Here is a 27,426-nt window from a genome sequence, read left to right as displayed (position 1 = left end):
TTCAGGGGTGAGCAAGAAGAATGGGTGTGAATGGCAGGTAACGCCTCAGGCATATCAAAGAATTGTCAAAGAAAAAGAACAAGCAGTAAGGAAAGCTACAGCTCTCCTCTCAATGGGTGACTGAGGAACCAGTGACAGGTTCCGGTTACAGAAGAAATATAAATAAACTAAGAGGAATGACAATGCAAATTGCACTTGTAGGAATGGACACAAAGGCTGAACAATTTTATTTCCCTTCAACACTTCAGGTAAATACTGAAATCTCAGAAATACTAAAAGTACTGAACCAATGAGCAAGCTCAGCCATAAACTTAAACTAAACTAAAGGTAATAAATAAGCTGTCAAATTAACAGAAAACATGATAAGAATACATACTAATAATGTTATTTCTTGCTTATGTATCATGTGCTTTCACTGATTGTAACAGTTCACAGTTCTAAACTAAACATGCATCAGCAGTTGAAGCTAAACAATACAAATTAAACTATCTTTATCCTATGCTCCACATGATGGTTTATACGTAAAAAGTAAAATTGAATTAAATGAACTGACAAAAATAGAAACAATTCCATGAAAAATAATAGAATGAGTAATGGTTTTCAATTGATTTTTTTTGCCATCATGAAGATATCAATGAAATATTTCTGTAAAAAAAAAATCCAATGCTGTTTGCAATTTGTTAAAATTAATTTCTGCCGTTCCATCCAGCTTCACAGGCATTTCAGTTCTTCTGAAATAAGAGATGGAACCAGGTGTGCATAGTTTTAGTCTCCTTACTTAAAGGGTGATGTATATATGTTGGAAGTGATTTACTAGATTAATCCCTGGAGTGAGTGGATTGTTTTATGAGAATAAATTGGACAGGCTAGGCTTGTTTCCACTGGAGTTCAGAAGAGTGAGGGGTGATTTAATTGAAGTATTAAAAATCCTGAACGGTCTTAACAAGGTAGCCGTAGAAAGGATATTTCCTCGTGTGGACGAGTCGAGAACAAGGAAACACTATTTTAAAAGGGATTGCACTTAAAGAACAGATGGGGAAAAGTTTTTTCTCTGAGAGGGTTGCCCGCCTTTGGAATTCTCTGCCTTAAAAGATGGTGGAAGTGGAATCATTGAATATTTTTGAGACAGAGACAAGTAGATTCTTGTTAGGCAAGGTAATCAAAGGTTATTTTGGATGGATAGGAATGTAGAACTCAATAAAGAGATCAGCAGACGTGCTCAATGGGCCGAATGTTGCCCTAATTTTGGATGTTCATGTGAACAATGCACTGTAACAAGGATCAAAATCTCAGTAACAAAATTTTCTCTACGATTTCCTATACCACAAAAGTTCTAAAAATTAGCATAAAACAAAGGACAGGGGTTTTTCATTTTCCCAACTTCAGATTGGTCACAAAGATGTTCACCTGTGAGAGAAGCAGAAGACAAAATTAGGACACGTCAAAATCTATTTCATGAAATTCCATGGGCCAATAAGCTGTGGATTGTAGCCACCAATGTTCTGGACACCTATTGACATCCATTACCCCAATAATCACTATGGTCTTCTGTTACTGGTGGGAGATCAGTGGGATTATGGACCATGAGATCACGATGTATGTTTTGTAAGGCATGAGCCATCCAGCGACTTGATTATTTTCCTGCAAGAGGCAGGATTCATGCAACATGACAACTTTCACCATATCTTATATTGACATGTAAGTTGTCGCAGTCTACATTTTCAGGAATTATAATTATGTGAAAGTTGACTATAGAAGCTCCCAAATTAGAGTGGGTGTCAGCTATTGGAGTATGAATCAGAATGACAGCATTGCAAAGTTATCTTGATGCTCCAGCTTTCACATTGGCAGCCCGTTGACTGTAATCTTACACTGGACCTTGGCTGATGTTAAAGAGATCACCGTGGCTGTTTCTGCTTGAAACTTCCATGCCAGGTTATGTTTGTTAATTTCATTGCCACAAACAGCACAACAGCAGTTAACTGCAACTTAACCCCATGCAGTAATCATTTTGGTGAAGTCTGGCTCTGCTACACAATCCTGCACAAAGATGGGACAGGTGATATCGTAGAATAGAATTTATACAGGACAGAAGGAGGCCATTTGGCCCATTGAGTCTGCACCGATCTGTGACAGAGGATCTTACCCATGCCCATCCCTGCCCTATTCCCGTCACCCCACATATTCACTCCACTAATCCCTCAAACATCTTGAGACATTAAGGCGTAATTTAGCACAGCCAATCCACCTAACCTGTACATCTTTGGATTGTGGGAGGAAACCAAACCACCCAGAAGAAACCCACGCAGTCACTGGGAAAATGTCAGAACTCCACACAGTCACTCAAGGCTGGAATCAAACCCGGGTCCTGTCGCTGTGAAGCAACAATGCTAACTACCATGCTGCCCACATGATGCCTGTTTATTCTTCGGAGGGAATAATATTTGGTGGGGTGGACAATCTCTCTGTCACTTGTCTTTTCCCAACCACTGTGGCAAAGCACATTCTGACTTCAACAGCAGGTCAGAGGTTGGCTATTCTATGCTGAGTGATTCAACTTCTGGCTCCACAAAGTAAGACTACCATCAGTAAAGCAGAAGTCAGGAGAATTTGGCTGGATGAGTGCCATTCCAACAATACCCAAGAAGTTTAATACCATCTAAAACAAAGTAACCCATTTGACTTGCACCAATCCAATTTGAAAGATCCCTCTACCAGCAGACTGCCGCTACAACGTATATCAGGTACAAGGTATATTGCAGCAACTGGTCTAGACTCGTTCAAGAGCAGGGATTCCCTCCCTTACAGTACTGTGGGTACTCCACATGGTCTATAGTGATTTAAGAAAGCAGCTCACTACCTCCTTCTCAAGGTCAATTCGGGATGGGCAATGAAAGCTGGCCTTGCTCAACTCATATCATGTGAAAGAATTTTTAAAAAGCACCTCCAATGTTTACAATTTCTACCTCCAAGAAGGACAATGACAGCAGGCACACGGAAATACCATCATCTACAAAATGCCCGGCACCATCTTGATTTAAAAATATATCACAATTTTTTCATCGCTCCTTGGTCAAAATCCTGGAATGTCCTGCCTAACAGGATTGTGGGAGTCCCATCATGATATGGACTACAATGGTTCAAGAAGGTGGTTCACCACCACCTTCCCAAGGGCAATTAGGAGGATAGGCAAATGGTTCCTTTGCCACTGATGCTCACATCTCATGAAGGTATTAAAAAGAGGAAAAATGAACAAAGAAGGTAAGGTGAAAGAACAACACTGTACTTGTTTGAAAAGTTCTTCCTGTCTTGATTTATCATCTTCGAAATCTTCATTTACATCCAATACCAAGACTGGAATGTTCTTCAGATGTTCAAAGTGCAATCTGTCAAAAAAGAAAAATGTGTCAAAGACTCATTCAAATAAAACTACATTTCCTCAATGTTGTTTTATTTCATCTTGCCTTTCACACATTGTGTTTGTGTTGCACGTGACAAATGGATCAAAAGATTGGTTCCCGATTCTCAACTAATATTATTTAACCAGAATGTAGGAAACAAAACAAGCTCTCCAGAGGAAAAGTATTTCTCCTCTTGCCTACTACATCTTTCCCTACGCTTATGTATGACAATCAGGCTGACGTTAAGATCTAAAAATGGCTTGTTGCAATATGGGGTAGAATCTTCCACACCACCCCCCCCCACACCCCATGTATTAACCCTGCTAATCTCCCTGATACTAAGGGACAACTGAGTATGGCTAATCAATCTACCCTGCACATTGAACTGTGGGAGGAAACTGGAGTACCCAGAGGAAACACACGCAGACACAAGGGAGAACATGCAAGCTCCACGCAGACAGTCACCCGAGACCAGAATTGAACCGGGGTCCCTGGTGCTGTGAGGCAGCATTGCTTAACCACTGTGCCACTATTAAATAGCTGAAGAGTGAATCGAAGAAATGGGGGGTGGGCGGGGGCGCTTGCTTTGAATTTCAGCCAGGGGGTTGTCTCTGCATCAGCTTCCAGCCATAAGTTCTCATACCCATTTTTGGGAAAAGAAAAACTTTTACAGGACCACAGGGAAATAACAGGGGAGTGGGACTCAACTAAGAGTTGACACAGAAATGATAGGTTAGTTTTCATGTGCACTGTATCATTCTATGATCTGACCTTTCGGAGGTCTGAACATTAAGTCACATTTTTACAGAGCCGTTTGTGAAATAGTGCTTTAAAAGGTCAAAAAGCAAAAAAAGTAAAAAAAGACAAGAAGAATTAATTAGGTGAAGAAAAAAGCAGCTAGGCACCCCATGTAGCACAGCTGACTAGAATTGATAATATGTCAGGAAATTAAGTACAAGAGCCGAAGAATTCGAAACAATCACATCACTTACTCCATACAATGTTTCACAAGCCAGTTTTCATGTCGTGAATGCAGCTGTTTCAGATAATCCAACTGAATTTCTTTTTCTTCATCTCTCCCCCTTTGTCGTAGTCTTTCTAAGCATTTCTGTGGAAAAATAATCAACAAGTCCAACAAAACCTTTTGGGGAAAAACAACATTTCAAATACATTTAACCCTGTCACTGATTATAATTTAGATTTAGTAACAATTCCCTTTGGTGAAAAGTTATATCAAATCAAAGGACAAAAACTGCATTAAAGTCCTTGCAAAAGTTTCTGTTCGAAGTATCAGTAAATGTGATAAGAACGTTTGCTGATTCTATTAATCTGGAGCTTTGTCCATTGAGCAACACTTTGCATGGGTCTTCATTAATCTTTATTTCCGTCATTTACACAAATAAAGCAATTATTCTGAAAATATTTCTTTACATTCTCATTTTTAATGTGATTTCAGAGGCCCATCAATTTATGCAAACAAGAAACAGCAGAGGTTAATGCACCACACATCGATCCCTTGAAAAATATCACTCAACAATTTGTCCACTGCATGAAAACGTTTCCTCAAATGCTTCTCTACTTTTTACTCAACTTGTGTATCCATTATAATAGATTCTCAAGGCTTTTTGCTTAATTATAAAATCATAGAGTTTATGGCACAGAGATAGGCGTTTTGGCCCAAACTGGTCCATGCTGACTAAAAAGCCTGTCTAAGCTAACCTCGTTTGCCTGCATTTGGTCCATATCCCACTAAATCTTTCCTTTCCAAGTATCTGTCCAACTAAAGTTATCTAGAACTTTACCTGGAATCTCCCTTTCAGCATTTTCTATTTTTATTTCCCTAAAGCATTCTGAAAGTTAAGGTAAAATTTTCTGAAAGAAATTCTCCAGTTCATTTTATTTGTAACATCTCAAAAGGAATAAGGAAGCTTGTCAGGTATTTACCTCTTTCTTACTCACACTCTAGTTTCTGTTCTGTAGCAGTACATGGAATTTACACAAAGAAATTTGAGGATTATGTTCCACTGCAGCCTCCTTCTACCCTAGTTCATCTAATCCTATCAACAAGAACTTCTACTCCTTTCTCCCTTGAGCCTATGTAGCTTTTCCTTAAACACAGGTAGATTATTTGCTTGAACTACTTAATGGGGTAGTAGATCCATAATGAAACCAGTCTCTGATAAGATGTTTCTTCTGAATTCTTTACAGAATTTATGTATGACACAAAGCTTTAGATTCCCCCTTCACATCTTCTATACATATTCCTCAATACCTTCCTAATTTTAAAAACCTCTCAGGTAACCCTTCAGCCTTATAATTTCTAGTCTGCATTGATAGATATAGCCTTTTATGTCTGGTTCTATTGTGACGTTAGTGTATCTTTAAGAAATTTTTTTCTTTAAAAAAAAACATGATTTCTGTAGCTCTCATAGCTTCAGCGGTTTCATAGCTCACAGCTTCAGTAATGTCATTGTTGCCAGCTTGATGTGAAACATTGTATGGAGTAAGTGGTGTGATTGTTTCTAATTCTTTGGCTCCTGTACTTAATTTCCTGACATATTATCAATTCTAGTCAGCTGTGCTTCATGGGATGCCTAGCTGCTTTTATTGGTACTTAAGTGTCTTAAACGGGATTGTTTGTGTTTACTCTGGGATTAGTTTTATGGTCCTTCATTGTTCGGAAGATGATCATGTGTTTTTGGACAATTTTTTTTCCAGTTTGGAGCTGCAGATTTGAGTTTAAGTTTTAGAAGAGACAGCAAGCTAAAAAGAAGTGTTTTCCCTCTCTCCCTGTTGTTTTGAAAATTCTGTACGTTAGCGGAAAACAAGATCTTGTTTTTCTGAAGGGTAAAAATCTGTTGTTGTTGGGGGCTGGATCAGAGTCTCTCTGGTGTTTTGGGAAGCTGTTTTATCTTCAAACTGTTCAGAGTAAATCCAGAGAACTGCAGACCTCAACCAAAGGACTCCATTTCCATTATCGAGTGAGTAGCAGACTTTGCTGTATTGAACCTGTTTCAAGGGTTGGTAATGGAGATTGGTTTGATTGGAACACATTAGATATCTTTGTTAAGGTTAATATTAGTGGTTGCTTTGCTCTTGTTTGTAACTGATAAAAGTTCTTGCTAATTTTCTTATTATACATGTTGACTATATTCTTAAATGAACTTTGTTTGATAAGATTTCCTTAGTGGGTCATTTGAATCATTCCTGAAGGGAAGCATATCATGTTTGTCCTCGCCAAATTCAAGATGCAAAATTTATGATCCAGGCGGGCTCCATAAAACACTTTGACTTTTCTGACATGAACCATAAATGGTATTTTGTAAATCTTGTTTGTACCTTTTTTTTGTATGGAGACTAGATAGTTCAGAGTGCTCTTCAGTGTTTCCTGTGTATGCCTTGTACAAAGGCGAGGCTAATAGCTTTGTACTTGCCTTGTGAATAAGGTTGACAACCTACAAGCACAAATAGCCATGTAGGAGTAATAACAGAAAGGTTGCTTAAAATGGTACAGACAAGGTTCTTAATATTTGAGCAGATGAAGTGTTCACAAAAGATAGGGAAGGAAAAAAGTAAAGTGCTGATGAGGGAAGACACTGTTGTGTTGGAAAGATAGGGTGCCCTTGAGGGAAACAAAATGCATTTGGCGAGAAGCTACCCCAAAGGGATATGATCTGCTTTAATAGAAACTAAGTCTGATTAACACCTACAGTATTTTGATCTAAAAGTCAAGATTTTAAAAAACATTCTGAGAAAGAAAGTTTCACTAAAGAGCAAATCTTCCATTTGAAAATATAATTTGGTTGTAAATGCCTGCATCAACTTTCCTTTACAGAAAGGTGGGAAACACACGGGCTGCATTAGATGGTTAGATGTACCCTCTCAGTTCACAGCATAATTTGATCAGTTCTGCATTGTTAAAATGCTAAGATCTGAATCTATTAGTCGAAGTTGCTAAATTTCAGCACAATTTACCTCAGGAGATGCTTGAAGATAGATGATTCCTTCTAATGCTATTCGATTGCCAAATTGATTTAGAAGGTAAGTATGCCAGTCTTGGTAGATCGTCCATTCAGTCTCATTCAAGCAACCCAATTCATATAGATTGGAAGCAAATATGTACCTATATACAAAAAAGAAGAAAATGTTGGAACATCTCAGCAAGTCTGGCAGCATCTATAAGGAGAGAAAAGAGCTGACATTTCAAGTCCGGATGACCCTTTGTCAAAGCTGGAACCAAAAGAGAAAATGCTGGAAAACCTCAGCAGGTCTGGCAGTATCTGTAAGGAGAGAAAAGAGCTGATGGTGATCTGGACTTGAAACATCAACTCTTTTCTCCTTACAAATGCTGCCAGATATGCTGAGATTTTCTAGCATTTTCTCTTTTGGTTTCAGATTCCAGCATCCGCAGTAATTTGCTTTTATCCAGTATATACCTACATAAATAATCACAAATATAACTCAATTAAAGTTTCTGATTATCAAACAATTCAGAAATTTTTAGTTCTACAGAGAGCTTTTGTAAATTTATGGATAGTTTTTGGTCAACTGTTAATGTAAACAGATCAGATCTATTGATTCTACAATGATTTTGAACCTGGATGTCAGCTTGCAGTTTGAAGGCATCTCCATTGTTCACTGAGCAACTGCGAAGTACAGTTTGTAATGGTTCAGTTTTGATCTCCCATCAGTGTTAGCTGGCTTAAGCTGTGGCAACATAAAGTTTACTCATGTGAATAATGATATTTTTAGGGTTGTGAAACAAGCTTATGGCTGTGTGTGTTTCAAAGTGGTCTAGATTTGAAAAGCATACACTGGAAGTAAATGTGGCCAAGCTGAATGTTTGAAAAGTAACTCAGCCATTAGTAGACACTTTCATTAGGAGATGAACAAAGTTTGTTGTGTTTAACTGTTAAATTTCAAAGGGGAATAAATTTGGATTTACAATTTGGAAATCCAAGGCAAGGTTATTAAATTTTATTTAACCCAGAAGTGGAGGTCGTAAGAACAAGAAAGATTTTATATTCTGGGATGTTTTAAACTTCAATTAAGGCTGAGGACAATGCAATCAGGATGAAAGAGAACATAATGTTTAAATGATGGATTAAGTGTTGATCAAGCGGGCTATTTTTTTCTGGACGAAAACAATGTCGAGCTTGAGTGTTGTTGGAGTTGCACTCATCCAGGCAAGCAGCCAGTATTCCATCACATTTCTGACTTGTGCATTGTAGACGGTAGATAGGCTTGGGGAGTCAAGAGGTGAGTTATTCACCAGATTTTTGTTCCCCAATCTCTAACCAAATCTGGTATCCATACTACTGATATGCTGGTCCAGCAAAGTTTCTGGTCAATGGTAACCCCCCAGAGTATTGATGGCAGGAGTTTCGGTGATGGAAATATCATCAATGGGGAATGGTTAGAATCGTTTTTGTTTGGGATGGTCATTGCCTGGCACTTGTGTGGCATGAATGAACTTACCACTTACCACACCAAGCCTGAATGTTGTTCAGGTCTTGCTGTTTATGGACATGGACTGCTTTAGTATTTGATGAGTAATTAATTGCATTGAACAACATGAAATCATCAGCAAATAACCCCCTCAGAGGTTATGAAGAGCAGATGATCATTCATGAAGCAGCTGAAGATGGCTGGACCCAAGGTACTCCTATCATGATGTCTGGGCTAAGGTAATTGGAACAACCATCTTCCTTTATGCAAGGTATGTCTCCAACCAATGGAGAGCACCTCCCCCCTCCACCACCCAACTCGATTCTCATGGATTCCAGTTTTGCTAGAGGACATTGATGAAAAACTCAGTCAATTGCTGACCTGATATCAAGAGCAGTCACCCCATTAACCCATGATTGGACTAAAGCTGTAATGAGGTCAGGATCCAATTGGCTCTAGCAGAACATGAACTCACCAAATGGCTTGCTAAGTGCCATTTGATAGCATTGTCAAAAGTACCTTCCGCACTTTGTTAATGTTCAAGAGTAGACTGATGGGGCAGTGCTTAATCAGATTGGTTTAGTCCTACCTTTTGTGGACATGAAACACTTGGGAAATTTTGCATATTTCACAGTGCCTGTGTTGTAGCTGTACTTGAATGGCTTTGCTATGGGTATGGAGGTAGTGGCATAGTGGCATTATCACTGGACAAGCAATCCAGAGACCCAGGGCAATGATCATGGCAGATGGTGAAATTTATATTCAATAAAAATCTGAAATTCTAATGACTGTCGTAAAACCCCATCTGGATTACAAATGTCATTTAGGAAAGGAAATTAGCCATTCTCCCGTCTGGCCTCCAGATCCATAGCAATGTGAATCTTGTATTTGACTCTTAAATGCCCTCCGAAAGCGACTCAGTTGAATGCAATTAGGGATGGGCAATAAATGTTAGCCCAGCAAACAACACCCACTTTGGATTAACAAATTGGAGCATCCACCCAGCACACAACAGCAGTTATCTTTTGCACTGATGTGCTGGGCATCATTGAAAATGGGGATATTGGTTGGACCTTCTCCTCCAGTGAGTTGATTAATTGTTCACTATTGTTCAGGATTGCAGATCTTTCTGATATGAAGGTTGTGGGATTGCTTCGCTCTGTCGATGGTATGGTGCGTTGTTGATTCAAGAAATTGGCACCTCATTTTAAATATGCTTGGTGCTGCTTCTAGCTGGTATGCTCTCTTGATCTCCTCAATGAACTAGAGTTGATCACCTAACTTTAAGGTAACTATTATGGGTGGCATAGTGGTTAGTACTACTGCCTTACAGCATCAGGGATCATCTCTCCAATCGCCTTGGGTCTCTGTGTGGAGTTTGTATGTTCTCCCTGTGTCTGCATAGGTTTCCTCTGGATGCTTTTGTTTCCTCCCAATCTAAAGATGTTCAGGTTAGGTGGATTGGCCATGCTAAATTGTCCCTTAGTGACCCAAGATATATAAGTGTGACGGATTAGCCATGTAAATGGTTACAGGAATAGGGTAGGGGAGAGGGCCTGGTACTCTGTCAGAGAGTCGATGCAACTTGAATGGGTCGAATGCCCCCCTTTTGCACTGTAAGAGTTTCTATGAAGGTGAGGGATAAGCTGGGCAGATCACAGGTGAATACAATTCTGCTGGTGCAGTTGGCCTATGGAGTTGCATGGATTCCCACTATTGAGCTGCCAGTTCTGTCTGATTCTATCCCATTTCACAGAGTGACAGTGTCACTCAACACAAGGGAAAGTATCATTAGTGTGAAGGTGGGGTTTCATCTTCACAAGGACTGTGCTGAAGTCACAGACAGCTGCATCTCAGCAGGTAGACTGGGAAGGACTTTGGCTCCCCCTCCACCTGCAATAGGCCCAGCCTGCCAGGTATATCCTTCAGGATTCAGCCAGCTCAGTCAATAGTGGTGTAACCAAACCACTCTCAGCGATGGACACTGAAGTCCTCCACCCAGAGTAAATTCTGTTTTCTCGCTATCCTCAGTGCATCTTCCAAATGGTATTCAATGTGGAGGAATACAAATTCATCAGCTGAGAGGGGTCAGTTCATGGTAACCAGCAGAAGTTTTCCCTCTTCATGTTTGACTTGATGCCATGAAAATTCATGGGGTTCGAAGTCAATGGTAAAAATAATCAGGGAAAATTCTTCCTACCATTGTGCTACCATCTCTGCCGGGTATGTCCTGCCACTAAGGATAATGATAGAGGTGTGTCTGGGACATTGTCTGGAAGTAATGATGTAATGAGTATGTCTATGTCAGGATATTGTTTGAGTCGGCTATGGGACAAGCCCCCAGAAGTTAGCAAGGAGGAATCTGCAGGGTCAATTCGGCTGGACTGGTCATTGTTATTTCCAAAGGCAACGTCTATCTGTTATTGTATATTGCCACTATGCTGCCATCGCTATGAACCTAATGGCACAAGTGAAATCGCAAAATAATCCCAAATTAACCAGTTCAGGAACGTTTATATAGTTGAGAAACATAATTCTAATAGTGAGGGGTATTCTGCTGAAATTGATTGTGAAAGAAGCTTTGCAATTCCCACTCACTTCACCTTGCTGAACACTGAGAAAGTAGATGGTGTTATGAGTCAATATCGCAGTTATGTTGTTACCTATCACTATAGACTGATCTTTCAAATATCTGAACTGGGTCTTCTGCCGTTTGTAGTCTTGGGGATACTGGTGCCAAATGTGCTTTGATTCGACTCATGCAGGAGTACGATTGAAAGGTATAAGACCATCGGTGGGGGTCCTGGTAAAGCATCTGAAGTAGGTTACCAACACTTCGCTGTGTGGACGATACCTCCTAGGGAATAACAAACAATAGTTACTAAAAACTATGAACACTGAAGAACAAAATACAACAGAAAATTCATTGCTGAGGCGTCAGCTGTAGAAAGAAAAGGTCAGTGTCTCAGGCTGAGACTAAAGGTGAATTTCATCTGAAATGTTCACCCATTTTTCTCTTGCAGGTGCTGACTGACTTGACATATTCTTGTGTTTATTGCAGGCTATAATTTCCTTTCAACTTTGTTTTTTCAACAAGTGAAAAATGAAAAACTTGTTTCTCTAATATTAAGGATATCCCATAGCACTACAGCCAATGAAGTATTTTGTTAATTGTACTACTGTTATAAACTAAACAAATGTTGCAGTCAACATGCAGATAGCAAAGGCACACAAACAAATGACCACGTTACCCTTCCTTTGACACATTTGTTGAGGGATAAATGTTTTAAAGCCATCAGGAGAACGGCACTGCTCTTCTTCAAAATTTTATGTTTACTTACAAGGCAGGTAGGTTTTGGTTTAACTCACCCCAAAGACTCTGGCAATGCAGCATCCCTCAGGACTGTCCTGGAATGTCAGCCTATAGTTAATGTTCTTTGGAACAGGACTTTAGCTCCTAACTCTCCAACTCAAAAGCTACTACAATCAGACAGGAATAACATTCAATCATAAGAACTTTTGGATTTCTTTGTACCTGTGAACAACAATGATGCCAAAAAGCATTCCAATCCAGCTGGTTAAGACAAGGTCAATCTTATCTCAACTAGAGGTGATACTACTGCGCATGGCTCCTCAACAACTCAACTGCCTGTGACTTCAGACATACACAATGAATAGCATCCATGTGTTCAGAATACAAGATATTATTTTAATCAATAACATTTTATTTTCCAATGCTTTGATTCTGCCAACAAATGAAATCTATGGCACTGATTTGCATCGCTTCCAGGAGGAAGCCTGGCCAAAATTCCAATTCATTGTGGTTAAATGCATGGGTCCCAAGAAAAAAAAATCATTTCACAGAGCTTATTACAAAATTCACAAGTAGGAAAAATGTTCACCAGAAATTTTAGATTTCTTTTGATAAACTGGTTTTGAGAAAGAGTCTTCTGATCACAGTCAGACCAGGTCTGACTGTAAATGTTGTACTGATTGGAGACATAACAGCTTCATGTGTCATTTGGTCATTTTTGATTGCATTGCAAGAATTTGATGCCTACCTCACTGCAGCTGGAAGCTGGAATGTTGCACCATTTGGCAATGGGCTCTCGAATAATTTCCCATTGGCTACTGGCCATCTTCTCCAGTAACTCAGCAAATGTCGATTTACCGACAGCTAAATCAAAGCAGAAAACATTATTCAGTTTTACGGAAGAATAAATAGTGTCATCAAGAAGCTTTTGTCTACATTTTGAAAAATATTCTAGGTAATCATACAAGTTTTTCGCGGCCATTTTGACAAGCAGTGAACCAAAATGAAAGATCACAGACCTGAGTCATTAACACTGTTTTTTTTTTCAAGACAGATGCTGCAAGACCTGTTGAGTATTTCCAACAATGTCTGTATTTAGATTAGCCAAAATGGCTTGGTTAGTAATTACTTTTTCAGACACCACATACCTTACCTTTCCATGAAATGCAGCGGCCAACTTTAGAAATTGTAGCTGAAGCAGGGCTGAATGTGCTGATATATTGACTGCTGAATCCAGAAATGCTGACAGCAGCTAACAATTACTGTGAAGCTTTAAAAATTATTTACCACCTTTCAATTCAACAGTGTCATTATACAATAAATATTTAACTTGTGTTGGGATAAAGTTGGATTGAGCATCAAGCAGACTCAAACACAAGCAAAACTTAATTACAAATTGAAGTTAAATGAATGAAAAGCAATTCAGAGTTTCAGTCGCAGTGACAGGGCATCTTTCATATTGCTTTAGCTCTTGTTGATGGATGAGCTGTTGCTTTGTCAAGACTGTGAAGAAACTGATTCAGCGGAGAGGATGGATGAATTGGAGGAGCACGGGGATGTCATTTATGCTTGATAAAAATCACAATGAATGATGTCCTAAAACAGCTGGATTCCTCCAGCAAAACGATCCTGAAATATAGTTTTTGACTCCAAGAAGCATCTGTGAAACACAACTATTTTTTCCCCCATCAAGTAAGAGCCAGTACACTCCAAAGATCATATTCAAAAACATACTGATGCCATTTGCAATGTTTGCCAAGTGCTTTGCCAGAACTCTCCTGATTAGATTGTCATAGAGTTTTACAGCATTGTCTATCTTATCAGCCCAGCCATCAAGCACCTATTCTAATTCCATCTTCCAGCACTTGGTCTTGAATGCTATGTTACTTCAGGTGCTCTCTAAGTGCTTCTTAAATGCTGTGAAGGTTCCCACCTCTACCATCCTTTCAGACGGTAAGTTCCAGATTTCCACCACCCTCGAGGTGAAGTTTTTCCTCATTCTGGTGAATCTTGTCTGCGCGTGCTCTCATACAATCACAACCTTCCTTTTGAGTAACAACTAGATCTGCACACAGTACTCCAGCTTTGGCTTAACAAGTGTTTTATTCCATTAGAACTTCTGTGCTTTTATAGTCTTCAGCTCATAAAGACTTCTTAACCATCTACCTGTCCTGGTGTCTTCAGGGATCTACGAACATGCATCTCAAGGCCCATTTGTTTGTCTGAATTCCTAGCATTGTCAATTTAAGAATTTGATAAAACATATTGCTTTTTTGAGCACAATGGCATGCTCAATGACTGCTTATCCAAATGCTTACATCTGTTAAGATCTTTGTACAGCCATACACAGCTCTCAAAACTGATTTCTAGCAATAGGTAGTTTATCACATGTGTGCTTTCATTTATGTAGAGTATCCCAAACCTGACAGGTGTTTTTCCAATGGCAAAACAGCAAGGCAAGCAGCCCATTTTCTCAACTTATGTGAGAAGAGCTCCCTGAAGGAAGTTCTCAAAGCATTAGACAAGTGCAGCCTGAAGTCACATAGTTTTATTATCACTGTCATACTGATTTGCAATCAATACCACTCTGTTTCAATCTAAAAGTGATAGTAAAGTGCCAGAAGAAGTTTAATAATTAGTTCCGATGAAAGGTCATCATCCTGAATCTTATTTCTTTTTTTTCCTTCTGCTGCCCGACCTGTTGAGTATTCCCAGCATTTTTGTTGTATTTCCTATCATTAAATTGCAATCTATAAATCCGAAACACGGTGTAGAGTTATCACATTTTGAGATTAAGTGTTGTAGCGCCTGTTCCACTGGCTAGAATAGCGGGATCCTGGGCCAGATTCTGCACTTGGAATCTTACTAATTCTGCACAGGCGAGTTCCCTGCCAAATCTCCTGGTGGACCATCTACCTGCCCTCAGTTGACTGGGGTCTCTGTGGCTGGAGGTCATGCCTCTTGGCAGATGATGTACAAGAATTCAGAGCTTACACACAGAGCTTGGTGTGAATTGGACACATCTGACAAATGGAGCGGCTTGCTAAAAAGTGACAAAAGGAATCTGCATGAATGAGAATGCACTGAGGAATAATGGGTAAGTGGTACAATATGTGTTTTTATCAAACTTAATTTAACTTACTTTACAAACTTCAAGATATCAATGACAATCAACTGGAAGTGGGTCCTGATTGGTTATTAATTATTGTGGTTAGAAGTTGACTGATTAGTTCTAACAAAAATACTTCTCAAGAATATACATAAGAATGGATATCTGCAAAAGCACATGGCTTTACTCGTAGAATTTGGTGAGAGTTGATTGAATGCACTAAATAGACTGATGACAGGAATTTGGTAAGGGAAGGAATTCAATACTGAAGGCGAAGGAGGTGCTATGTAATTTAAACCGAAGGACAACAGTTAATAAATAAATACCAGAGCAATTAATTAGATCTTAAGTGGGTAAAATTAAATTAACTAAGCAGAGGAGGTTATAACTCCTTGAAAGTGGAGTCACAGGTGGTCAGAGTGGTGACGAAGGCATTCGGCATGCTTGGTTTCATTGGTCAGAACACTGAATACAGTTGGAATGTCTTGTTGAAGTTGTATAAGACATTGCTAAGGCCACACTAAGAATACTGGTCACCCTATTGTAGAAAGGATATTATCAAAGAGTGCATAAAAGATTTACTAGGATGCTACCAGGACTTGATGGATTGAGTTATAAGGAGAGGCTGGACAGACTGGGACTTTTTTCTCTGGAGCATGGAAGGCTGAGGGGTGATCGTATAGAGGTCTGTAAAATAATGAGGGGCACAGATCAGCTAGATAGTCAAGATCTTTTCCCAAAGGTAGTGAAGTCTAAAACTAGAGGGCATAGGTTTAAGGTGAGAGGAGAGAGATACAAAAGCATCTGGAGGGGCAATTTTTTTCACAGAGGGTGGTGAGTGTGTGGAACAAGCTGCCAGAGGTAACAACAGAGGCGGGTGCAATTTTATCTTTTAAAAAGCATTTAGTAAGATGGGTAAGATGGGTACAGAGGGATATGGCCCAAATGTGGGCAATTGAGATTAGCTTAGGGGCTTTAAAAAAAAAAGGGGCGGCATTGACAAGTTGAGCTGAAGGGCCAGTTTCCATGCTGTAAACCTCTGACTCGAGAGTGATCTGAATGATCAAGTAAAAATCTGATATGAATAAGTAATCAAACTGAGAGGATACTAAACTAAGAAGACCATTGGTCAGAATTTTACATTGCTCAGGTAAGCATGCATCCAACCTGGAAGCACATGAAATCACAAATCCTGACACCATCACATACTTACACAATATTTTAGTTGTGAGCACACCTGCCGTCAACCAAACAGGCAATTTAACTCATTAAGAAGCCAACTGAACAAAATTTTAAATGGCCTGCCTCCTTTTCTAGTTGGGAGATTGGCTGAGTGACTTATGTATTAGCTTCAACCTTACTCCAGGTTGGGATGAACAGGCAACAAGTTTAAGCTGTCTCCACATTTTTCTTAAATTTTACTGCACTTACATGTAAATAAAATTTCCAAAGGTGTTTGGGGGACTGAGGTTTGTGTTTGAATATGCTTCCTAGATTGTCTTTGTATAAATTTTCCCATTGCAATTTTTTTTACAAAACAGGTCTGCAGCTCCCCAAGACAGCTCCTCAGCGGCTGTTGCCGACAGAGCACCAGCTACACACTCCCCTTTCTGGGCACTCACCCTCTTCCCATCCTCCTTGGTAACACTAATGTGTTTCACACTGGATGCCCAATTTTGCCAGTTAGCATGATATCAGGTACTGGGACTGGAAGCATGCTTCGTTCCTGCTCCGGTCGCATGCCTGACAGATGAAAATTCAGGTCTTGTAGACACATTATATACAGCTTTCTAAGACAGAAATATAAAAGAAAATGTGGAGACAGCTTAACCTGTTGCCTGAAATTCCAATGGGAACTCCAAGAGACTTCATGAATAACCATAAGGTGCAGAAAGCTGCACCTGATATTCAACCTCCGCTTCAGGATTTTGAGCTTGAGGAGTGGTTGAAGTCACTGTAGGGCATAATTTCCAATTGTACATGCTCCAGGAGACTGTGTTAGGGAACAGATCAAAAACTCCAAGTCAGGTTGGCACTGCCATGTCCCTGACCAACTAGCGGCTACACTGGCTTCCAAACTCCCAGTGCTATCACATCTACTAACTATTTGGCATTGCCAGAGATAGCTCATGTAGGTGACCCAAGAGTGGAGTTCATTTCAAGGAGAGAGAGGATGGAGGGCCCGATGTCAGCATATTATGCAGTTAGCCTGCAGCCCAACTTATCATTAAATTTGGCATTAGGATGAACAAAGTGTTTTGCTCCAGTTGTGATTCAATTGACCCATGAGGATGCTTTTATTGAAACAAACTTTATTTAACACAGTTAGAATATAACAAAAAGAATTAGCAAAGTTTTTAGCAATGAAGATGTTCACACGACAAAGTATAATTCTTAATAGCTGTCCATCTCTATCGTTCCAACTGAAGCAACATTCAACCCATAGGCATAAATCCTCCTTCAGAACCAATTAGCACCAACAACAGATATCTCATGTGAATGCTAGATTTCTCACCTTTTAATCCCTCTCAACAGATGCAGAAAGACACCTGCCTTCTGACTCCTATATAACAGTTTCCAGAAAAGGATATATCCTCAAAGAGCAGAACTTCAGAGAAACAAATCTAGTTTCTGACAGATTCCAGACTTCAGAGAGACTCAGAGCTATTTATTGTTCTACAGCTCCCAAAGAGCAAATGAGCTGGGTTTCTCTCTGTGAGCGCAGTCCTGCCCAGTCACCTGGTATTATTGTCAGTCAACCCAATCACTGCCTCCTGGCAAAACCCCAGGGGAAAGCACTAAAATAACAGAACCGCATCAGGCCAGATTCAAACAAACATTCTTGTCATTAAGACCATTTATGCTGCTGCAGTAACAATAGGACTGACAGACCCAGACAAAAGGGCATTGATAATGGAACAGCTGCAAAAACAGATCCTGCACAAGAAATGTGACCCAAATACATTTCTTAAAGGTAATATCATCACAGCTGTATTATTGAAATTATTAGGATGCTAACTAGGTGTCCATCAGGTGAGGTTAGGAAGAGCAGATAGTGAAAGAGTTCTCTGGGAGCATGCAACTCTGAAATTAGTTTTCATTGAGGGCAGGTAACAACTTGATGAGTGCAGTCTAGAATACATCCACAATGTGGCACAAATGACTGCAAGGTCATAGCTAAGTGTAGGAATGCCGTGGTCATAGGAAATTGAGCGGGAAATTTCTGGCCCCATTTGACGCAAGTGCAAATCCCATTATGGCTGGAAACCCTCACAAGATGGCCAGAATGGTATTTGCACCAGGCAGATCTCAGAATGAGATTTTCCCTGTGTCATAAAGCAGAGGTTGATTCCCCCCTCTGAGAACTAACACCAAAACACCCAAAGGAAGTTCCTCACCTTATAATCTGTAAAAAGTGTGTGAGAAATGGTGTGACCTACTCTTTAACAACTTCTAGTGGCTAAATACAAAATAACTCCTTTACACTCTAAAATCAACATGTAACAATTTATTTATCTAATAGTGAAGAAATTAGCTAAACTATTAAAAAGCCAAATAAATCCCTAACTATTAGCAATTCCTGAATAAAACAAGATTCTAATGGTGTGCTGTTTTAATAAATACAATTCCCACTGATTAACAAAAATAGAATGTACTCAGTCTCTAAATTACAACCAGGTTTTGTGTCTTCCAGAATATTCTGGATCTTTTTTGTTGATTCTTCTGTCTGGAACTTCTTTCTTCTTTGGTACCTTTCCTATCTAGATGGTGCTTTCTCTGAGACATAGATTAAGTTTTAACAGCCAGCGATTCTCTCTTTCGAGAATTGAAAGCTGTTATCTCTGGCAGGTGGCAGTTGCTCTCTTTTTTTGTCCCACTGCTCCCTTCTTTATACCTGTGATAACATATCAATATTTCCCAGAATAGGATTGGTCCTAGGTTGTCGAAACTATCAGATTTAAATTTAATAGGTCCTTGGTGTCTAAGTGCCTGATTCAAATCGATTGGCCAATTCAAAAGCCTGTTGTCTTGGTAAAAACTGCAGCTTGGTGTTTCAATACAAATGCTTCGGTTTGGGGCTCCCTATGTAATTTTTTTTAACTCTCCAAGCACAAGAAAAAAAACCTTTTAAAGGGACCATGTAAATGCTTTGTGCCTAGCATTTTACAAACACCAATGTACAATTACTCTACCCAACTTCACAACACCCCCCACCCCCCCCAGCAGCTTAATGCCGCTTCCAGGAACTCCATATGTTCCTGCCTGCCGTAATGACAGCAAGAATTACTTCTAGTCCCCAAAAACACAGACCAAATATGATAATGCTGAGAGAAATCAGAGGCCAATGTGTTCCCCAGGTGGTCAGGGACATGACAAGGCAGTGCTAACCTGACAATGGTAACTGGTTGGCACTGCCAGGGGCAGGGCCTGTCAACACCCACATCGTGGGGGCTTGTTTCAAGTGGAGAAGGGAGGCGATGGGGTGGGGGGCCCAGTGCCAGCAATTGGGGGATGGAGAAGGGAGAGGTTTAATGTCGATTTGAATTTTGGGCACATTGCTGTCTGCCAGTATCTTTAGGCCCTGCCCTTCACAATGACAGTGCAAAACGTGCCCTCTGCTTTAAAATGGCAAAATATGCAAAGATCTCACAGAGAACTTGCCTGTTTCTGTTCGGAGAAACACACTGGTTTTCAGTCTAAACCTGACACTGCCATTTTTTGAGAAGTTCCATCGTCAGTGCTCAAGAACATGGAATTATTTTCGTAACCGTGAGTCGCACATTGTAATCATTTCCCGTAAGGGGGCACATGGAAGGCAATACTGAAGAATGCAGAATATTTTTGCAGTGGACAGGGAACAGCTGGAAGTTAGAGTCTATTTTGAAACTGATTATACAGGTAGAAAAATTTTTCTGGTCTCAGACAAAGTTTCAGAAGATAGGAAGGAATTTAAAGAGCAGGACCTCAATGGTATCCAGAGGCAGAACTACTTAACCTTACCAGACAACCAGGTCAATTAGCAAGATTAAACCTTTAAAAAGATAATCCAGAATTGCTACGGGGCAGAAAACCATTCGGTGCATTGTGTTTGCACTGGCTCTGAATGAACGACTCACTCAGTACCAGTCCCCATGACCCTGCACATTCTTCCTTAAATGCACGTTGTAGTTTTGAACTTTATTTTTCACCGAAAGAATTACACACTCTGCAATACATTGTTTCAAATTAAGAAGCTAAAATGAAGTAGGAACAATTAAAATACTGGATACCAATGAACAAACGAAAATAGTACAATATGAAAGGAGGGATTTCAAGATGAAAGTTTAAAGCCCTGAAGGCTGGAAGTGACTGAGGAGTTATATAAATCGCACTCGTTATACAACCATGGCCTTCAGAAAAATGGGATTTTTTTTAAGTGCAATATTCACTTAACACTATGACACTTTGTGAATAAATTCCGTAACAATCCCGAGAGATTTTAATACTTGGAATTAGTTTACAATAGTAGAAAATAAGTTTATTATTATTCTGCCGTTATTTTTTAACCAAAATCCTTGTTTGCACTATTCTGAAATATTTACATGAACTCACGCCACACTCACACTTTGGCATGTAATTTTATTTTTTGAATTTATGAAGCCCTACCGATATTGCCCTCCACTGAAATCCTGGTGATTCCCAGACTTTTCTGGTTCGTAACAGCATCAACGGCGGAGCAAAGACGTTTACAAGCGACCTCGGTCCCCATCATCAGCTCAATGTTACTGCATCCCTTCCAGCAGGACCTAGCGGGGGAGATCGACCTTCTTCTCCGGACGCAGAGAAAAGAACTCAGCAAGCAGCGACCAGTCACATCTCTGGCTGGTAGCATCTGGCAATGGGGGAATCTCCTGCGTGTAATCCTTGCTACAAATCTGAACAGTGTAGCCATTTTAACCGCAGCTTGTAAAGCTTTGAGACATGCATGATGTCGCGCCTCTGGCTTCCCGTCTGCACGTATTCTTTGAAGCACCGCCGATCCACTCAGAGCACAGCGATGTTCACGACACTCTAGTCCCCATCATAACACGTTGCTTCCTTTCTGCTGGGAACGACCCTTTAATATTCAGAGAAGTAGTTCCGGGTTAATGTCATTACTGAACTTTATTTCACAGCTACTGTTTGCAGTTGAGAAACGAGTGTGGAAAATATCTAAAGGCACATGTGCCCAGACTCAAAATAATCCATTTGATTCTATATTTGGACTGCATCTTGTGTTCACACCGAATGGCTGCCGCATTGCTGCAATTCTTGGGTTTGGGACAACCCTGCTGTGGACATGACGGCTTTGGAATGGGGTAAACACAGTGAAAAGTCTCGCAACACTAGGTTAAAGTCCAACAGGATTATTTGGTAGCAAACAGCGCTAGATTTTGGAGCGATGCTCCTTCATCAGGTGAGTGGGAGTTCTGTTCACAAACAGGGCATATGAAGACACAAACTCAATTTACAGAATAATGATTGGAATGCGAGTCTTTACAGACAATGTGTCTGTACCTTTAAGACATGATTACCTGTAAGGGCTCACATTCCAATCAGTATTTTGTAAATTGAGTTTGTGTCTTTATATGCCCTGTTTGTAAACAGAACTCCCACTTACCTGACGAAGGCACAGTGCTCCGAAAGCTAGTGGCAGTTGCTACCAAATAAATCTGTTGGACTGTAACCTGGTGTTGTGAGACTTCAAACAGGCTTGTGCAACCTTGTCGCTTGATGCGGGGATGGGGGCATTTCTTTGTCACCCCGGGGCTGATGAGCACGAGAAATTTCATAAGATCAGGGACAATAAACTGAATTTCAAAGAGAAGCTGGGGTTCTAAGGGGAAAAAAAATCGCTGAGCAAAAGTACAGCAAAGTCACAGCGGTAAGATTAAGTTGAAAAGTAATAGAAATGACCCGAGGCAGTCAGTGCATGTGGATAGGTTAGTGTGAGGGGGTGCATGTATGCCTGGTACAGTGAAGGAGAAACTTGAAACAGGGAAAATGCAGATTCACACATACCCTGACATACTGACTCAGTCTCTCACACTCAGTCACTCACTCCCATTTCAGTCCCAATCAGTCACTCACTCCCACACACCATGAATGATGCTGGACAATCAAACAACAAACCAAAGGAGGAGAAGGCTCCACAAGTACCTGCATCCCCAATGATGGAGAAGCCCAACACATCAGTGCAAAGGACAAAGCAGAAGCACCTACAGCCAGATGTGCAGAGTGAATGATCCAGCTGGACCACCTCCTCAGGTTCCCAGCATCGCAAGTGCCAATATCCAGGCAATTCGATTCACACTGCATTATATCATGAAACAATTGCAGGCATTGGATACTTCAAAGGCCATGGACCTTTCTGGCAACAGTACTGAAGACTTGTGCTCCAGAACTAGTTGCAGCACTAGCTAAGGTGTTCCAGTACAAATATAACACTGGCATTGATCCACCAATGTGGAAAATTGCCCAGGTATGTCCTGTACACAAAAAGGACAAACCCAATCTGGCCAATTACTGTCCCATCAGCTTCCCAATCCTCGATAAAATAGTAGACAGGGCCATCAACAGTATTATCAAGCAGCACTTGAATAAAGAACAAAGACAATTACAGCACAGAAACAGGCCCTTCAGCTCTCCAAACCTGCACCAACCATGCTGCCTGACTGAACTAAAACCCCCTACCCTTCCAGGGACCATATCCCTCTATTCCCATCCTATTCATGTAGACCTAAAAGAGCACCCTCCCCCCCACCCCATCCTATTCATGTATTTGTCAAGACGCCCCTTAAAAGTCACTTCCGTATCTGTTTTCACTACCTCCCCGGGCAATGAGTTCCAGGCACCCACTACTCTCTGTGTAAAAAATCTGCCTCGTACATCTCCTTTAAACCTTGTCCCTTGCACCTTAAAGCTGTGTCAAGAGTAATTGACTCTTCCACCCTGGGAAAAAGATTCTGACTATCCACTCTGTCCATGCCTCTCATAATTTTGTAGACTTCTATTGGGTCGCCCCTCAACCTTGTTGTTCCAGTGAGAACAAACCAAGTTTCTCCAACCTCTCCTCATAGCTAATGCCTTCCATACGAGGCAACATCCTTGTAAATCTTTTCTGTACCCTCTCCAAAGCCTCCACTTCCTTCTAGTTTGGCGATCAGAATTGAACACTATATTCCAAGTGTGGCCTAACTAAGGTTCTATAAAGCTGCAACATGACTTGCCAATTGTTAAACTCAGTGCCCCAGCCAATGAAGACGAGCATGCCATATACTTCTTCACTACTTTCTCCACCTGCATTGTCACTTTCAGTGATCTGTGTACCTGTACACCCAGATCCCTTTGCCTATCAATACTCTTAAGGGTTCTGTCATTTACTGTATATTTCCAATCTGTATTAGACCTTCCAAAATGCATTACCTCACATTTGGCTGGATTAAACTCCATCTGCCATCTCTCCGCCTTAGTATCCAAGTGATCTATATCCCGATGTATCCTCTGATGGTCCTCATTGCTATCTGCAAATCCACCAACCTTTGTGTCGTCCACAAACTGACTGATCAAACTAGTTACATTTTCCGCCAAATCATTTATATATATATTACAAACAGTGAAGGTCCCAGCACTGATTTCTGAGGAATGCCACTTGCCACAGCCCTCCATTCAGAAATGCATCTTTCCACTGCTACACTCTGTCTTCTTTGACCGAGTCAGTTTTGATTCCTTGCTTAACAATAACCTGCTCACTGATGGTCAGTTTGTGTTTCACCAGGATCACTCAGCTCCTGACCTTATTACAGTCTTTGTTCAAACATGGGTAAAAGAGATGAGATGCGAGTGACTTCCTTTGACATCAAAGCAGTTTCTTATTGAGTGTGACATCAAGCGGTTCTTGCAACACTGCAGTAAATGGAGTTGGAGGGGGGAAATCTCCACTGGTCGGAGACATACCTCGCAGATTGTAGCTGTTAGAGATCAATATTTTCAGTCCAGAGCATTGCTACCTGAGTTCCTTGGCCCAATCGTCCACAGCTGCTTCATCAATGATCTTCCCTTCATCATAAGATCAGAAGTGAGGATTTTCACTGATGATTACACAATCTTCAATACCATTTGCAACTTCATAGAAAACAAAGCAGCTTGTGTCGGTGTACACGTTTGGTTGATATCAAAGAAGTACCAGACAATGACCATCTTCAACAAGATATAATCTAACCGTCCCTGCATTGCAGAATCCCTCATCATCAACATCCTTTGAACTACCTTTGACAGAAATTCACTGGATAATAATATTGCTACAAAACCAGGTCATAGCCTGCGAATTCTGTAGTAGCTTACCTCTAGACTCCTCAGAACCTGTTCAGTATCAACAATCACAAGTCAGGAGTGTAATAGAATACTCATAAATTGCCTCGGTAAGTTCAGCTCCAAAACTCAGGACGCTCAGAATCATCCCAGACAAAGTTGTTTGATTGATTGACACCCTATATGCCATTTTAAGCAGTCACTCCTTCCACCGATGCACACTGGCAGCACAAGATGTATTGCAACAACTCACCAAGGTTCCTTTAACAGCAACTTCCAAACTCACAGCTTCTACCACCCAGAAGAACAAGTGCAGCAAATACATGGGAAACTGTCACCTCCAAGTTGGCCTCATGTAAGGCACATAGCCGCTGACTTGCAACAATTATCATTGCTTTGCCACGATTTCTGTATCAAAATCCAGACTCTTGCTCCCCAAAAGCACTGTGGATGTACTGACACTGCTTCGCTAAAAGAAGGTGGCTCATCAACACCTTCTCAAGAACAATTAGAGATGGGCAATAAATGCCGGTCTGCCTGCAATGCTCACATCCTCGGAATGAATAAAACATGGCAGCGTTGTTAGATTCATCAATGAAAGAGTGGTGATATCAGATTCCACAGGAACTTCTAAAAATCAGTTGGACAAACACTTGAAAGATGACTAATTTGCTGGATTGTGGCAAAAAAGCTGAGGTGTGGAATAAATTGGACAGCTCTCTCTTCTTTTGCACAATAAGATGCTATGATTCTCTAATTCAGAACTCCTCAAAAGATAGTTTAATGTTTCTATATTTCTGTGGTTTATTATATAAAACTGCTGATAAGACAGGCCCTGGTCTGTTTTGGAACATGAGTCAATAGTGATAATTGCTGATCAATCTTTATTAGTATAATTTAGCAGCACTCCCAACTATCAATATAATATTTATTTTATAGAGACCTTACAATGTACGATAAAGAAAATAGAAGTGGGAGAGAGTGAGTAGTTTAGTTTTGGAATCCAGATGGCATTCCGGAAGCACAACTCTCCCTTTTCAAATCTGCACAGAGAATGGAAAACTAACAGTCCACATAATTGTGCAGCTATGTAGTTTTATATCCATGTTGCCTCTTGATCAGTAATTATTTAACCCAGACTTGTGCTGCTACTGGAAAAAGGGGCAAGGGGAAAAACGTTTTAGATCAGTCGGAACTGATTTTGTAAAGAAGAAACATATTTATATCACTCTAATCACATTTTGAGAAAGCATTTCACATTTAATCAATTACATTACTGACTTACTTTGTTGGCAACTGTGACCATCCATTTGCACAGCCAATTTCCATTCCCACAAACCAATGAGATAAATAAACATATGAGAACAGTAATATCCTTTTCATAGTAGTATTATTAGAATGATGGAGCAGGAATAGGTCATTCTGCACCTTGAGCCTTCTCCATCATTCAGTAACATCATGGCTGACTTCAACCCCATATCAATCCCCAATAATCCCCAATAATCTTTCACCCCCTTGTGACTCAAGAATCTCTCTAGTTGTGCCATATTCAAAAACTCTGCTTCTATTGACTTTTGAGGATGAATTCAAGAGACTCACAACCCCCTGAGAGAGACAAAAAAATCCTCATATCTTTCTTATATGAATGACCCTTTAATTTTAAATAGTGACCCTAGTTCTAGATTCTTTGACACGAGGAAACATCCGCTCCACATCCACCCTGTCAAGTCCCTTCAAAGTCTTATAGGTTTTGATCCAGTTGCCTCTTACCCATGAATCCTAATGGATACAAACCTAACTACTTCAACCTTTCCTCATAAGACAACTGCCCATTCCTGATATTAGTCCAGTGAACCTTCCCTGAAATGCTTCTAATGCAGTTACATCCTTCCTTAAATAAAGAGACTGATACTATGCATAACAGTCCAGATGTGTTCTCACCAATGCCCTGTACAACTGAAGCATAACCTCCTGACTTTTGTAATCAATTCTCCTCACACCAAATGATATAATTATGTTAGCTTTCCTAATTGTTTGCTATACTTGTACACTAGCCTTTTGTGATTCATGAATTAGGACACCCAGATCCTGCTGCACCTCTGCAGCTTCTCACCATTTAGATAAGTTTATTTTTTATTCTTCCACCCAAAGTGGACAATTTCACATTTGTATATATCATATTCCATTTGCCAGATTTTTGCCCACTCACTTAACCCATTTATGTCTCTTTGTAGCCTTATGTTCTTGCGAAGAGGGAATCTTCAGCAAATTTAGCAACCATACCTTCAGTCCCTTCATCCAAGTCATTTATACAAATTGTAAAACATTGAGGCTGCAGCACTGATCCCTGTGGCACATCACTTATCACGTCCTGCCAAACAGAAAAAGACCCATTTATGCCATTGCTCTGTTGCCTGTTAGTTGGCCAGTCATTAACTCGTGCCAATATGTTGCCCCCTACACAAATGCTTTTAGTTTATGCGATAACCTTTGATGTGGCTTATCAAATGCCCCCTGGAAATCGAAGTACAGTACATCCACCAGTTAATTTTTTTTTGGTGGAAATGTTGGCGAGGACACTTGGGGACTTCCTGTTCTTCAAATTGAGCAATTGGATAGTTGATATTTGACCAAGACAGACGGTGGGCTTTATTTTCTGCATGTTTTGTGGCAGTGGAGGTGCCTGCCATTCATTGATGAGAAGGATATTCTTGTCCTGCTGCTAGCAACAGTGTTTCCTGTTGTTTGCACCTCCACTACCAGGGAGCAAGTGGCAGCTGTTCACTGCTAGCAGGACCAGAAGATCTTGCCGTGGGAATGGCCAG

General features: G+C 40.4%; 1 protein-coding gene across 2 annotated transcripts; it reads right to left on the bottom strand.

Moving 5' to 3' along the window:
* Window positions 1-201: 201 nt before the first annotated feature.
* LOC145361177 (deoxycytidine kinase 2-like) lies at window positions 202-21,340 on the bottom strand. 2 transcript variants are annotated; one of them, XM_080216798.1, is made up of 7 exons: window positions 20,918-21,340; window positions 12,911-13,026; window positions 11,513-11,706; window positions 7,377-7,524; window positions 4,394-4,509; window positions 3,287-3,386; window positions 202-1,407 (listed from the first exon to the last, which is right to left on the bottom strand). In XM_080216798.1, the coding sequence occupies exons 1-7, from the start codon at window positions 21,201-21,203 to the stop codon at window positions 1,369-1,371; spliced, it is 999 nt and encodes a 332-aa protein (XP_080072924.1). In that variant the 5' UTR covers window positions 21,204-21,340; the 3' UTR covers window positions 202-1,368. The 2 variants fall into 2 exon arrangements, with proteins under 2 accessions (XP_080072924.1, XP_080072925.1); XM_080216799.1 differs by having other exon boundaries at window positions 11,513-11,703; window positions 20,918-21,339.
* Between the last annotated feature and the right edge of the window lie 6,086 nt (window positions 21,341-27,426).

The sequence above is a fragment of the Carcharhinus amblyrhynchos genome, chromosome 34 (assembly GCF_965287045.1).
Source record: "Carcharhinus amblyrhynchos chromosome 34, sCarAmb.v2.hapA, whole genome shotgun sequence".
NCBI lineage: Eukaryota > Metazoa > Chordata > Chondrichthyes > Carcharhiniformes > Carcharhinidae > Carcharhinus > Carcharhinus amblyrhynchos.
This window is presented reverse-complemented; position numbering and strand designations above follow the sequence as displayed.

What these genes read in the sequence shown, in the direction of transcription:
- LOC145361177 (XM_080216798.1), bottom strand. Translation starts at nt 21,203, where the DNA reads ATGGCTACACTGTTCAGATTTGTAGCAAGGATTACACGCAGGAGATTC. An exon ending in TTCAGTGGAGGGCAATATCG is followed by an intron (nt 13,027 to 20,917) that starts GTAGGGCTTCAT and finishes GCTTTGATTTAG; the next exon opens with CTGTCGGTAAATCGACATTT. An exon ending in ATCTTCAAGCATCTCCTGAG is followed by an intron (nt 4,510 to 7,376) that starts GTAAATTGTGCT and finishes ATTTTTCCACAG; the next exon opens with AAATGCTTAGAAAGACTACG.